General features: G+C 43.7%; 1 protein-coding gene across 3 annotated transcripts; it reads right to left on the bottom strand.

Moving 5' to 3' along the window:
- Window positions 1–700: 700 nt before the first annotated feature.
- On the bottom strand, window positions 701–14,771 carry LOC310770619 (ribonuclease P protein subunit p29-like). 3 transcript variants are annotated; one of them, XM_083663368.1, is made up of 7 exons: window positions 14,651–14,771; window positions 13,888–13,943; window positions 13,155–13,384; window positions 12,964–13,041; window positions 12,765–12,826; window positions 11,392–11,493; window positions 701–823 (listed from the first exon to the last, which is right to left on the bottom strand). In XM_083663368.1, exons 1-7 carry the CDS (start codon window positions 14,655–14,657, stop codon window positions 804–806), a joined length of 555 nt encoding a protein of 184 aa, XP_083519494.1. In that variant the 5' UTR covers window positions 14,658–14,771; the 3' UTR covers window positions 701–803. The 3 variants fall into 3 exon arrangements, with proteins under 3 accessions (XP_083519494.1, XP_083519492.1, XP_083519493.1); XM_083663366.1 differs by lacking the exon at window positions 701–823 and adding an exon at window positions 7,973–9,868; XM_083663367.1 differs by lacking the exon at window positions 701–823 and adding an exon at window positions 7,973–9,868 and having other exon boundaries at window positions 12,765–12,823.
- Between the last annotated feature and the right edge of the window lie 366 nt (window positions 14,772–15,137).

Here is a 15,137-nt window from a genome sequence, read left to right as displayed (position 1 = left end):
TTCAAAGTTCCTGGGTTGCGGCATGACAATATTTGTTCGGCCCCCGATCAACCCGGTGATCTTTGTCTGGGTGACAGAAATGAAACAGAATCTATTCACCTTATCTGTATCTCTTCTTCATGGCTCACATTGATGGCTCACGTCAGCTTTGCACAAGCTACTTCCCTCTAGCTGCAGATGGTGTGTATATCATGCTGCCCCAACACACCTAGACTATAGTCTACTGTGTGTGTGTGTGTGTGTGTGTGTGTGTGCGCGTGCGTGCGTGCGTGTATATAATGACTATGAAATGCCACGTCATGTGCTGCACCAAATTAACCTGCAACCAATGAATATTTGAGAAGAAAAAATTATTTACCTGATGAGTCCATCATTCAATATCAACTAGTCATTCATTACTGTCCTTTAAAAAGTCAAATCACAGGTTTAAAGCACATTTATTACAACAATATAACACAACAATAGAACAAGAAACATTAAATTACAATATAAACTACAACATTATTTACAACAGAATGAAAATATTTAAAACTTTAACATTTTAACAACACTTTAACAATCTTAAAATGAGATGAAAACAGTATAATAAAGATAGATAATGATAGAAGGGTGAAATAGGAAAATAGGGTGACTTGGGGGGACGGGGTGGAGGGATGGATGAATAGAATCAGGGAGGGAATGGGGAGGCAAGGAGGAGTGGAGGGGTTGTCTGGGTCAGAGTTCAGAGAAGACTTGCAGCCATCTTCTCGATCACTGAAGACTTCAGGGCAGGATGGAGTCTGATATTTGACAGCTTGCTGCTCTCATATTTGACCTTGACAGCCTGGAGGGAAACATAAGGTGTTATTAGGTCATGCTAAAAACATTTCATCTTATTGAGACTTCACTGTTTTGGCAACCAACTCACCATTAACGGTGTCTGCCCCTCATTTGCAGTCACAACGTTCCTGGAGATGTGTGCTCACGACCTCACTCACCCCCCTGGCTCACGACCTCACTCACCCCCCTGGTTCACGACCTCACTCACCCCCCTGGTTCACGACCTCACTCACCCCCCTGGCACATGACCTCACTCACCCCCCTGGCTCACCACCTCACTCACCCCTGGCTCACCACCTCACTCACCCCCCTGGCACACCACCTCACTCACCCCTGGCACACGACCTCACTCACCCCCCTGGCACACCACCTCACTCACCCCTGGCACACCACCTCACTCACCCCCCTGGCTCACCACCTCACTCACCCCTGGCACACAACCTCACTCACCCCCCTGGCACACAACCTCACTCACCCCTGGCACACGACCTCACTCACCCCCCTGGCACACCACCTCACTCACCCCTGGCACACGACCTCACTCACCCCCCTGGCTCACCACCTCACTCACCCCCCTGGCACACAACCTCACTCACCCCTGGCACACAACCTCACTCACCCCCCTGGCACACCACCTCACTCACCCCTGGCACACCACCTCACTCACCCCCCTGGCACACAACCTCACTCACCCCCCTGGCTCACGACCTCACTCACCCCTGGCTCACGACCTCACTCACCCCCCTGGCTCACGACCTCACTCACCACACTACTCCCTGACCTTGCCCATGGACTCGCCCACCTCCCCTACCTACTCACCAACTAGTTCTAAAGGCTCCACTTACAGCCCTACCTCGCCGGGATACAGCCTGGCCATCAGTCCCGATCACAGCGACGAGGAGAACTAATGCGCTACAAAGATGTGGGAGGCAGCTGAGGAGAGGCCCCTACAGCAGAAAATACAACCCCCACTAGCCCCCTGTGGTGCCGGGCCTGACGCATGCACACACACACACACACACACACACACACACACACACACACACACACGCACACACACACACACACACACACACACAAATTCACAATGGCAGCACAAGAATCCAGGGAGTTACTCTATATTTCTGAATTAAGTCTGTGCTATTACCATAAGCTAACTATTGTGTGTGATGATAGCCTTGAACTGTTTAGCCAGAAGGGGGGAAAAGGTTAGCTTGGGTAAACCCAGCCTCCACATGACCTCTATGTGCTATGAGTCACGAAGAAACTTACGCTACAGGCATAGCCTGTGACGTCACGTTGAAGGCTGGGTTTACCCAGGCTAGGAAAAGGTTGCCTTTTGAAATTTACAATCATAATTTTCACATGGGGTGTTGAAGCAGAATTGCAAAGAGTAAAACCTGAGAGGAACGAAAAGTAAAAAGAAAGTTAACTACCATTCTGTATGGAAAGAATAGGAGAAATTTTGATTTTTGTTTTTTTTTGTTTTTTGCTTTTCTCATTGTTTGCTTTTGGTAACTTTGTAAACCTTTGTAAACTTCTTGCTTAAAGGCCCAATTATACTCCATTTTCTTACGAAAATAAATGTCTCCAATGTAGAGTATAGGCCTCTCCCTACTCCCACCACTTATATCCTCAGCCAGGAAGGATTTATTACATCACGGATGACATCACAATTGCTCAAGTGACATCATGACATCACTGACTGATGACATAACTTGTCATAAATTGTGACTGACACTGCTCGGACAGCCAATTTTAACTAAGATTCATGTTAAAAGCTGAAGCTCAGACCACGTCTGGGTCATTAATATACTTGTTTGCAGAATTCACGTCCGCGCTCATTGTTTTGACTTGCTTTTTTTAAATCCTTCTTAATTGTATATAAGCTCATTATATATATATATATATATATATATATATATATATATATATATATATATATATATATATATATATATATATATTTATATATAAAAGGGAGCTTGGGCTCTGTCTGTCCAATGATGACAAGTCAGGTGCTTTCATCATTTCATCATTCTTTATGTTATGTTTATGTTATTTTCCTTAAGGGGGGGGGGGGGGTGACGGCCATAGGGACTATCGTCATTTACTTTGGCCTGCATACTGTTCCAGCTTTGCATTACAGGTTGCTTGCTGTTGAGCTGGGAGCTGGAGATGGGCAGCACCTGATCACTGCTGCCAGGTCTTCTACTTAGGGCTCCCTGCCCTGCCAGTCAGCAGAGCTACAGCCAGAGCCATGCTTGCCTCCTGACACCACGCTGCTCTCACCTTTTTGTCTTTTGTTTTACACTGACAACACACACCACACATTTCCCACTGCACCCACCATACACTTCCAGACAATACTGATACTGACTACCACACTCCATTGTACTTTTTGTAGTTTATTCGTTACTTTTTCTTGGGTTTGATAATAAATTCAGATTATTGTTTAAAGTTCTGAGTACATCTCCCTCTCTATGGGATTTAGATTGCATAGAGATAGGCACTGTGCCTATCTCTAGTGCCTATCTCTATGGGATTTAGATTGCATAGAGATGAACGCATGGTTACGATTTAACCCAGATTTTCTGAGGAAGACTTCTCTCCCTCATTAATTCCATTCATGATGAGATTACCTTATCCAGCGCAGCTGTCGTGGATTACCACGATTGTTGTGATTGTTCAGGTGTGGCTGGTTTGACTGAGGCTAAAGACACTTAACAAAAACCTTTTTCTAGTGGCAAACAAATAAGAAGTTACCCTGTTCCGGTAGTCAAACCACCTGGCCTAATGGACAACAAGGTGTCTGATGTTGGATCAGAAGACTGAGGCTTTGAGTCGCTTTGTGGTAAACTTTCTAGTTCAGCAATTCCAGAAGTTTATATTAGAGCAGCAGGCATGATGACTGTGATTGGTAGTGGTTGTCAGTTTCTAACCACATGTAATCTGTCAACATGCATTTGAACTCATTTTACACGGTATCGATAAACAGGTGGGAAAAGTACACACATTCCTTTTAGTTAAGTAGAAGTACAGTTACTTACTAGGCTCGAACCCACGACCTCAAAAGTGACCGAGGCCTCAATACTGCAGGGCAGGAAGCACCCTCTCTGCACCACCAGGTCAGCCTTCTTAAAGCGGGTTTTCACTCTTTCCTCTGGCTAGTTGTTTATATACAACTAGCCAGAAGACTAGTATAACCCAAACTGTTGTACTTGCCTAAACCTAATGTTTTATAAAGATGTGTATGGTTTGACTGGGAATCGAACCCCAGTTCTCAGATTGGAAGGCAAGCACCTTAACCATTATGCCACAAGACCAAGGACACCCAAAAACTGCACTAATTTCACACCCTAAACCCTAATCTTAACCACATTTTATTTACCTGCCGCATGTTTTCAGGAAGAAGCAGTTGCAGTGACCAATCAAATGAGTTCAGGGTGTGTTCCTCAATAAACTATAGAGACAGTCCGCATGTCTGGGAACGCCCACAAAATGTTAAACGGCTGGCGCGCGAGTGGGGTAAAACCGCAGATATATCTCATGGGCTGACTCACCAAAAGACGGTGCTGCGGCTCTAAACTACAGGTTTGGGGGTTCTAGAGCAGAACACAAGACGTCTGCTCAGATGTGCGTTTTCTGCGGTGGTTAAATCCCCGATCGTGTCTGCCTGGGCTGGACTAGCAGCTAAATTCTAACTTTGCTGAATGGATAGAACGGGGGTTTTTACCCCACCCTGACCACGCCCCCAGCCAGGCTGAGCCAGCTAACCAGCGTCTATTGTGGGCGTTCCTAGAGCCTGTATGGGCGTTCCCAGACATGCGGACTGTCTCTATACTGCAAAGGAGGGTTCCCATCTAAAACAATCTCAATAAGATTGTATGATTTTCAGTTTCTAAATTCAAAGCTACCAATCATTTGGACCTTGATTTATCTTACATTGTTTTATGTAGGCTAATGGTAACAGAATCCATGGCCATTTTTCCATGTGTTTGCATCCCATCAAGGTCCAACAGAGTGTCAAAAGTTATGCCTCAAAGCTTTCTGGGAAATTCTACCTGTGGAAGAGGAAAGTGGACGGAGTTCCCAGCATGCCCTGGGGTAGTGTGTTCTGTTTGTAGATTTGTTTGTCAATTGTTTGTTTGTCAATGTGTTTTGGAGGTTAAAATGATTTCTTGTTCTATATGCATGATGTTAGTTATCTGCAAAGTTATAAGTTGAAATGTTGGCACCATGCTATTAAGCAGCTCTTTTTTGGTTTCTGTGTCAACAAGGAGACAAGGCTGTGAGGACGGAGGAAAGGATACATTCTCACCAAATGGGATACACCCAACTGTCTCATCGGTTAGACTCATCAAACTGGTTGAACTTATCAGCTGATCAGTGGCCAGCAGATCAGACTATGGTTGTACTGGTCAGTTTCCAGGTATGAATGTGTGTGTGAATGTGAACAGGGTGCTCCTGAAAAACAGAGCATTGCTCTCAGTGAGACTCCCTGTATAAATAAAGGTAAAATAAAAAAATAAAAAAAAGTATATATATTACTTCCAAGAGGTTATTTTCATTCAAGTCAATAGCTGAGGGGTTAAGACAGAGGACTCTGAAGCAGGTGTGCTGAGATTGAACCCTGATCAGGGATGTCTTTTTTCTCTCTGAACATAGCCCTTGTGGGAGTGGCATATTTCGACGAAGGTGCAGGGAACATCATAGACCCTTTTCACGGGGCCCATTTTGTGTTGAAAAGGCAGAATAAACACAGGTGCAAGCAAAACAACACTTTTTCACACCTCTCTCTCTGTTCTATGTCTCTTACCCAGAGGACACCCACGTTGCATTCAGGTACAGTCAGTTAGATTCAGCTTGGTGGTGGTGGTTGCTTAAACCTGCGCTAAACCTCTGGTGTCACTCCACATTTACTCTTTAGGCTTTAGGCAAGGCAAGGTAATGTTGTTTCTTATGAACTTTTATGATTGAAATGTCATATTTGATATTTATGCCTAGTGGATGAAATTCAACTTGGTTGCTAAAACCCCTTTTAGCAACCAAGTTGAATTTCATCCACTAGGCATAAATATGACATTTCAATCATAAAAGTTCATAAGAAACAACATTACTGGGTCCAAGAAATTTCCAGTAGACTATTGTGGCACCTTGCCTAAAGCCTAAAGACTAAATGTGGAGTGACACCAGAGGTTTAGTGCAGGTTTAAGCAACCACCACCACCAAGCTGAATCTAACTGACTGTACCTAAATGCAACGTGGGTGTCCTCTGGGTAAGAGACATAGAACAGAGAGAGAGAGAGGTGTGAAAAAGTGTTGGCATTGCCAGAGTTAATGGGGGGCTAGGGGGGGCAGGTGCCCCCAGTAGTAAAAAAAAATAAAAAATAAAAATTGCTCACCATTTTAAATCTCCATCTGACTGTCTGGCTGAATATGATCATATCCACTTTGCCAAGCATCATTCACAGGTATCTCTTTGCTAAAGCTGTGACAGGGGGGGCTCTGACAGGGCCTTGCTGCAGCCGCCCCCTCCTGCAACATACTGAATTTCTCCATTGGTTTGGGGTGAAAAGAAATATATTGTAGGCGGAGTTCCCAGCATGCTCTGGGGTAGATGTGTTTATTAATGTGCTTTGGGATGTTAGCTAAAGGACTTCCTGTTCTACATGTGTGATGTTAATTATCTGCAAGGTTATTGTCGACTAATAGTGCTGTTCTACATGTTATTTACATTTCTTCACAATGTTGAAATTTTGGCACCATGGTTGACTCTGGTGTGCAGTTCAGTGACCCCCTCTGAGATGCTGTGTGTGGTCTAATGCAACAATAAACAGTATTTTCTGTAGTCTTGTGCTGTATGGGGTGCAGGATCTACTAATGAAAAGGAGATAATCTCTCTGACTGTGCATGTTGCAATATTGTCCTACCTTTTGATTGGGTTGTAAAGACTCATGTCTGATTGGGCATTGCCCACCCCTGCCCATAGACCCCTCTCAAGGGGGGCCATTTTGTGTCAAAAAGGCAGGGTAAACACAGGTGCAAAGCACTAATGAGGGTTTCAAACTTCCATGATTGGAATTTGGGACTCCTCATTAGTGTTTTGCTTGCACCTGTGTTTATTCTGCCTTTTCGACACAAAATGGCCCCCGTGAAAAGGGTCTATGACGTTCCCTGCACGTCCAGATCTTCCCCACAATGTCGAAATATGTCACTCCCACAAGGGTTATGTTCAGAGAGAAAAGAGACATCCCCAAGCAGGGTTTGATCCCAGCACGCCTGCTTCAGAGTCCTCTGTCTTAACCCCTCAGCTACTGACTTGAATGAAAATAATCCCTTGGAAGTAATATATATATTATATTTTCATTTTTTTAATAGAACAATAAACGAACAAGACAAACAGGCTCAGACACAGGAAAATAAAATACATACATCAGACGTTTGGCATTGTTAACTTGGTGCTACCAGCCACAAAAGGTGCTTATGTGCTTGTGAGGGATATTACGCATAGGACCCCACCAAAGGTGTCCACATGAAACCCCCCGGGTAAGTTGTCCATCTCCCCCGACCTAAGTCACCGCTCACTAATCATTTAGTAATATATATACTTCTAACGAAGGTTTCTACTGGAACCTGCATGCAATTACCTCGCTATAATTCAATTTCATGATTCCATGCAGCGATTACATTTGTAGCGATCCTGGGTCTGTAAGGATAAAAGCCAACACGTGAGCCTTAGCTAATGGCTGATGCTTAACGTGTTGGGCTTGTAAGTTGGAGACCCGGGTTCGCGCACAGGCCTCGCCTGTGTTGTTACACATCATTTTATTATATTTGTTTTAGATCATGTATGATAATGTAAGACTTTATGTTGACTGTGCGTACGTCTACTCTGTACGGCTTATAGCTACTGTCCTCATTGTTGAAGGTTCAGATGGGTGTATCCTATTTGGTGAAAATGTATCCTTTCCTCCGTCCTCACAGCCTTGTCTCCTTGTTGACCCGGAAACCAAAAAAGAGCTGACAAGATGCATGAAGGATGCTCCAAAAGTCTCCTCCTACAAAACTAGAATAACTAATCAGTGCAATGAAGTGCTTCACAAAGCACAACAGAGAAACAGAATAACAGGAATCAACTGATTGCAACAACTTCAATTTAATCACACAAATAAGCTTCATTTACATGATCAATATTGACAGACACAGCAGTTATCCACAGCGATCTGATCCTCAGCCACTCACCTCCACAAACTTCCAAACTCTGGCAGCTGTGTGGACCTGATTGGAGGCGTGCAAATTTGTGAATACAGCCCCTCCCCCCCACACACAAAGTAAATGGCTGCTCTGCCCTCTACTGGACATTATACATAATAAAATAAACCATTGCTTTGCCTATATAAAAACACATTTTTACAAATCAAAGAGCTGAAACAATTTCAAACCTTGTTCTCAGGGAGCTGACATTTTTATCCAACAAAGCCAATGTCCATTTACTTTTGGTGGAGAAAACAATGGGATATAAATAATGTAACTAAAGTGAATGAGTAACTCCCCCTCCCTCTCGTAGTATAAAGCTTCCATCTACTGTTGCATTGCCAACTTTAATTGAATAGAAATCTTCTCCTGGTGGTAAACCTCTGAATCGACATCTTTATGGACCAATCAGCATGACCTGCTGCTCCTGTATAAGCCAACGATACTGATTTGAACTGTTAAACGGTATAAGCCAATGATACTGATTTGAACTGTGAAACCGTATAAGCCAACGATACTGATTTGAACTGTGAAACCGTATAAGCCAACGATACTGATTTGAACTGTGAAACCCTATAAGCCAATGATACTGATTTGAACTGTGAAACCGTATAAGCCAATGATACTGATTTGAACTGTTAAACCCTATAAGCCAATGATACTGATTTGAACTGTGAAACCGTATAAGCCAATGATACTGATTTGAACTGTGAGGGCCTGTGTCCACCTAGCGTCTTTTTCCGACGTTAAACGCTGGGAGTGCGCTGGGGAGCGCTGATCCGAGCGCACAATATACAAGGAAGCAACGTTAGCTCAGTGCGGTAGGAGCTTGATAGCTGACAGCTAGCAAGCTAACAACACAGGTAGGCTACGCTATTAAAAGCAGTAAGCACAACACTCACCAGAAATATTAAGTGTCTAGCCAATCTGCTCCCACAATTGAGCCTTTCTGTCTCTGTTGCGATAGTTTCTCCATATGATTAGTTGCCAGAAAAGGAGCACCCGACACCAGCGTCTTTCTGAAAAGTTAAATTATTCTCAGCTGGGAGCGCTGGGAGCCGGCGCACAAAAACGCCGGAGCGCTCTGAAAATAGACGCTGGGCGCTCTGCACTTTCTCTACACGTCCGTGTGCGCTCGCATACGCTCTCCCCCCATTGGAAACAACTGAAAAAAGACGCTGGACCTGAGGAAAAGACGCTAGGTGGACACAGGCCCTAAGCCAATGATACTGATTTGAACTGTGAAACCGTATAAGCCAACGATACTGATTTGAACTGTGAAACCAAAACAACTTCAAGCTGGCTGGATAACTCACTAATCGTGCTCTGTGAAATCCCCCCCCATGTCTTTAGCAGCTTCGATTCCTCTGCCACTCTCTTCCTTGTTGATCTGGAATGACTCAGGAATTACCGGTGGCTGAGATTTCTGCCGTTCAAATCGCACGTTCCAGCACATACTCTCTCGGAGCAGAAACTCCCCGCCCACTGGAGTTTCAGGCCTCTCTCTACTTTAACTACTCCTCGACGACTGGGAAAATTTGATTTTCTGTCAATTACAAGCCACTGTCCATGCTGCTGCAAATCCTACTGGATTTGGATGAAAGTTGCAGATGACTTCATGTCCCTTCCTGAGCCACGTCGCAGTGCGACCACCATCACAAGTCAATGGTCCCTTTGAGTTTAAACTTCTTGACGGAGCGCTCGCTGGCACGCTGTTGGAACTTGTTTCCGTAGATGTGGGAGACGAAGCCGTTGATTTCCACCGCAAACACGCTGTTCCTCTTGGGGATCACTGTCGCAAAAGAAAGGGACAAAACATCTTAAGAGACGTCCGAGAGCGCAAGGTTTTTCATCACAAGTCTGATCGCTGGGTTGAAACCTGCTCTGAAAAGACAACAAGAATGCGCGGGGGGGGGGGGGGGGGGGAGATAGCGTGGGAGATACTGAGGGAACTGAGGGAGATAGCGTGAAGCTCTCTAAATCAGAGGTTTCTCAAATGTTTTTCAGCCAAGGACCCCTTATAAGATAAAAAATATATACCGGGGACCCCCTCATTCTGATTTGTGATTTTGGGCTCTGGGTTTCAGGCCTGTATAGGCTGCTGACCCATTCCCCTACTGATTGTCTGGTATTGACTCAAACTCGATGGGAACAGAATTTAGGTGTGTCAATAGACCCTGTAGAATGGGACCTAATATGGAGAGATTCAATAACTATAGCTAATGCAGTCCGATACAGAATACTAGTTTAAAATTTTACATAGGGCATACAGTATATAACTCCCTCAATAATTAAGAAAATGGACCCCAACTCCTCAGATCAATGCTGGCATTGTGGAGAAGTTGGTACTTTATTTCATATGCTGTGGCACTGCCCAGCAGTAAAAATATTTTGGGAAGAGGTTATTGACACACTCTCGAGACTGTTGAATGTAAACGTTACTGCTGGCCCTGTTGAATGTCTGCTAGGAACTAGGGTCACACAAACACAAAGCAAGCATGTACAGAAGATCGTTGGTCTGGCCTTTCTGGCCACTAAGAGAATAATTTTATTAAATTGGAAGTTCCGCAAACCCAGATGCTTTTTAATAGAGGACTGGGTGAGTGGTTTTTTAGACTTGTTAAGTATGGAAAGAGTTACCGGGAGGCTGGGGGACCTTGATATCGGTCCTACTGAGCTGTGGGACTTGGTGAGAAACTCTTTAGCTTATCAATCGATAGCCTTACAGCCTAGATAGTTTCCTATACAACATAAAGTGGATGTTTTCTTTATTCATTGTGGATGCTGCCCACTCTATCCGGATTCCTGTTGACACCGGCATCCTTGTTTGCCATAACATTCTATACTGAAATACTTATGAACGATTGCTTGACTCTGTGTTGCATTGCTGTTGTGGGGGATGTTTGTTGTTGTTGGTTGTTTTTGTTTTCTCACCTTCACTTCCCTCTCCCTTGTATGTGCATGTTGCACATTTTTGTTTATTGTTTTGTGGTCTGTGTGTAATAAAAGAAAAACTGTAAATAAAAATAAATAAAAAAAGCTTGTTTCCATGGTAACGTGCTTGACATTTAAATTGATAGGTTTGTCAGATTAGAATGTAATCCATGAACCATTTTAGATTTAAAGCATAACATATTTTCGTTGAACAATGAAGCTCTTGCACACAAAAATAAGTCCTCCCCCCCCCCGAAAACTTTTCGTGGACCCCCTGGCAAAGTGCCATGGACCCCTGGGGGTCCCCGGACCCCCATTTGAGAACCACTGCTCTAAATAAAACAGGTGTTGAGTGAGTGAGAGACATTCAGCTGGCCAAACCTTTCAGTCGGTCCTCTTTGGTGATGATCTTGAAGACGTGTTTGAACTCCTGAACCAGAATCCCTGTAGTTCCCACATATGACGGGCATCTGGACCGAACCACTGTGCAATACAAGACAAGATGCTAGTAAAGTGACAAAGATAGGAAGTGCTTACAGAAATACATCCAAGTCATGGTCGACAACCAATTGTTAACATAGCAACACTTGGCTTAGACACTTGTAAGTCTATTCTGTTATTGTTTAACGTTTTTTGTGCGTGTAAATTCATCCTTAATTAGTGGTCCATGATGATCTAAATGTTTCAGCGGCTTTTCCACCCTGATAAGATTAAGAATAATGTTCTGGGGGAAACACTGAAGTATTGAAATATTTTGGCATAACAATGATCGATTGAATTTTGATATTAGCCTTAAAGGGATACGCCAACATTTTGGGAGATTCGCCTATTTGCCATATTGCAGACAGTAAATGGATAATGTGGATGCCTTTATCATCACTGTGCGTTCCCTACAAAGGGCGGTACCACTTTGCTAGTGCTACAATAGAGACACTGCGGAGCGCGTCATCATTCAGAAACCACACCCAAAATGGGGGGAAACAAAACCCCCCCCCCCCCAATCCTGGCGTTCTCCCTTTTTTTTTTTTACCTTTATTTAACCAGATAAGTGCGTTCCCCTATGTCACGTGTTGCACACAAAGATCATATATCCGGAAGATGAACACTCCAACTTACTTCCTTGACAGCTAAACCCACATTTTTCTTCTCGCGAATTCTCAACAGCTTCCTTGTTTTGCTCGGGAGTACAAAAAAAACTTGAATTTGGCGATTTTTTACATTCGTTGTCTGCACAGCCCACCACACAACAGCTTTTAGCTATGTTTAATTCAAGGAAAATTATGCTGGTGTATGGCAGTGAATGGAGAGCTTTCCCCCGTGATGGGCGTGGCCTATTTCATGCAGTGTCTATGGTAGTGAATGGTACAGATTGCAACAGCGCCAGAAACACCCACATGTACATGTTGTGCCTCGTGTACTCACCACGCGATAAAATAATAATCCAAAGTTACTGGAAACGGCCATTTTCAAAGTAAATCTACACACCGAGATCTAACAAAGATTAACCAAACTAACCAAGAGTAACTGAAGTTACTTCCTTGTTTGCCATGAGGCGCTGTACACAGCGCATGCGCCGTTGCCGCTAATGGGCTATATTGTGTGCATTGCTTGGCCTTGTATTAGCGCCGTTGCAATTCTAATTAATTATCTCCACCTCTGCTCGTTTGCATGCGGCGAAGCGGTAATCAGCTTCGCTCTGCGGTGGGCCATCAGAGAGTGGGATTTCATCACAGAAAGCAAAAGTGAACTCCTACCTGTGATAATGGCACCATGGAAGTCTGCCTTCAAAAGCTTCTGCTGAACAAAGTGTGGACTGCTACAAAAGATAGAGAGGTTTATTAGAGATGTAACATGACTGGTAACCAAGCAAGAGACTATAGGACAGAGATGAAAAGACATTTGAAGTGGTCTCTAATGGGCGATAACACCACTGAGCTCCAAACCAATACTCACCAGGATGGTTTCAATCCATTGCACAGGTCAATAATGTATTGTCTCCATAGGTTATGTAGTGGCAGGAAAAGTTCATATCTAGAGTTGAGAACATACAACAGTTAGCTTACGGCTAGTGTAGCATTTTAACAGTAAGAAATGATTAGGATGCAGCTACTGTGACAATTCAGATTTTTTGATTACCAACCAACCTCTGGTGTTCGGGCTTGATGTGGAAAACCTTCAGTTCTCTCTTCTGTCTGGCGTTGAGCCCTTTGGCTTTCTTGCTGTTGCTCTTCTCTTTCTTCTTCTTGGGCCGGGCGTACTCCAGGATCACGGCTTTGTGAGCCAGAAGCTCCTTCAGATCCTGCTGTGACTTGGACTGGATGCTGTTCCTCAGGAAAGCCTGGACGAAAGTGTCTGCTTGAGAGTTCGTTTGAGACTGGAGATGAGAGGAAGACGATAATGAAGTTCACACAGGTTATTAGGTTTGAAATTTACTGTGGGAAAAATCCATATAGACTTTCATCGATATTCATATGCATTCTAACGGAATACTTTTTCAATGAGTCTGGCTCACCAGACGCAGCACAGCCCTCGGCACGTATGGCGAGGGCTTTGACGCTGTAGCATGTTTTCCACATTAGTTTAACTCTGCACTACTCTTACTACTCTACTACTAACAGTGAACTACTCTTATTTACTTGATATAGTGTTGTAACCACCAGCTGCTGCTATAGTGCACCATGTTTTGATTTTTTGATCAGATCAGATCTGTGATTGTGTTTGTTTTGATGTGCTGTGCCTATTTTGATGTAACGCTGCCAACAATTATTTTTCTACCGAAAACTAATTTCCCCACGTGGACAAAGTAGCTACTACTATTACTTACTGATGGGCGGCATTATCTCTCAGAAGTAACTGATAAATAATCTGTCTGCTCACCTCAACACCAAGCATCTTCTCCAGGTCAGGAGGGAATTTGGCTCGAACAAGTCCATCTGTGCCAAAACACATGGATAAAACATGAATTATTACATTGCCCACATTATCCTACTCCAAGACAATACAAAACATTTAAATTAGAAATGTCTTCGTGTATCACCAACAATGGACAGATAATATGCATTTTACAATTAAACTCCCAGTTTCTGTACACCTGATGGCTGATACTCTCCATTCTTTTATAGGCTACAATCCAACTTGTCTAGAGGGGTCAAGCCAAAAGTCTAGTAATGTAATGTCACCTTGCTTCGACAAAGCTATACATTATCTGACCAAAAGTGACCGAGGATCTTTTATGATTCCTTAAGAGCCACCCCTCGATTCGGCATACTCAAATCGAAAAAGCACCCATAAAAAAATACTTTTTAATGTAGCGTTGCTCACTGACGTACCACCCTTAGTGGTGTATTTTGGTCGAAGAAGATCGTGGGGAATTGTAATTTACAGCTGCTTCGTAGATTGGATGCATGCCGAACTGAAAAGCAGATCATGTTGGTTTAAAAAGGCTATTGAATGATACAGTAGTAGGCTATGTTATTGTATGTTATTTTGCAGAAAAGAAAGGCAACATTAACGCTAGCTAAATTGCTGGAGGTTCAGGCAGCATACGAGCGAACATTAACTGTCTGTACTCTGTTATGTAGCGTTAGGCACTTGTATTTTAGAGCGATATTACAGAGCTGTCTTTGAAGATTAAACTCACCGTCCATTTGCACGTTTTTGGTGGCTTCTTAAAGAGAAATGAATCAATTCTTTCGCAGAGAACGACACATGTGTTGTGCAGAACAAGCTGCAACTATAGATAGAGACACCCTAACTTCCAGTCACTTCCTGTATCTGTGCCACTTTCACGCCCCCTTAGGAGACTGGTCAGCCAATGAAGTTTCATAATATTGACAGACAGCCAATCACAAGCCGAGAACCACGCCCATTTAGGAGATCGGAAGAGTTCAATAGAGAGCTCCAGGGATGACGTATTTTTGTAGGCTGAATGCGGAAGTCCCGAACTTCCTGGTTCTTCACTGTTTCTGTCTATGGGATTTTTGAATGCGTTTTCGGCGCGATGCTTCAAATAAGGTCTGTGGGCAACGCAAGTTTAATCAAACGCGAACGAAGGTTCAGCGGGATAATCTTCACACATGAGGACCACTTTCATGAGTTTTGTAGCGTAAATGCGAGCCCTGGAAGTA

Source organism: Poromitra crassiceps (genome assembly GCF_964638095.1).
Source record: "Poromitra crassiceps genome assembly, contig: HAP1_SCAFFOLD_136, whole genome shotgun sequence".
Taxonomy (NCBI): domain Eukaryota; kingdom Metazoa; phylum Chordata; class Actinopteri; order Beryciformes; family Melamphaidae; genus Poromitra; species Poromitra crassiceps.
The sequence above is the reverse complement of the archived record's forward strand: the minus strand, read 5'-3'. Positions and strand labels throughout refer to the sequence as shown.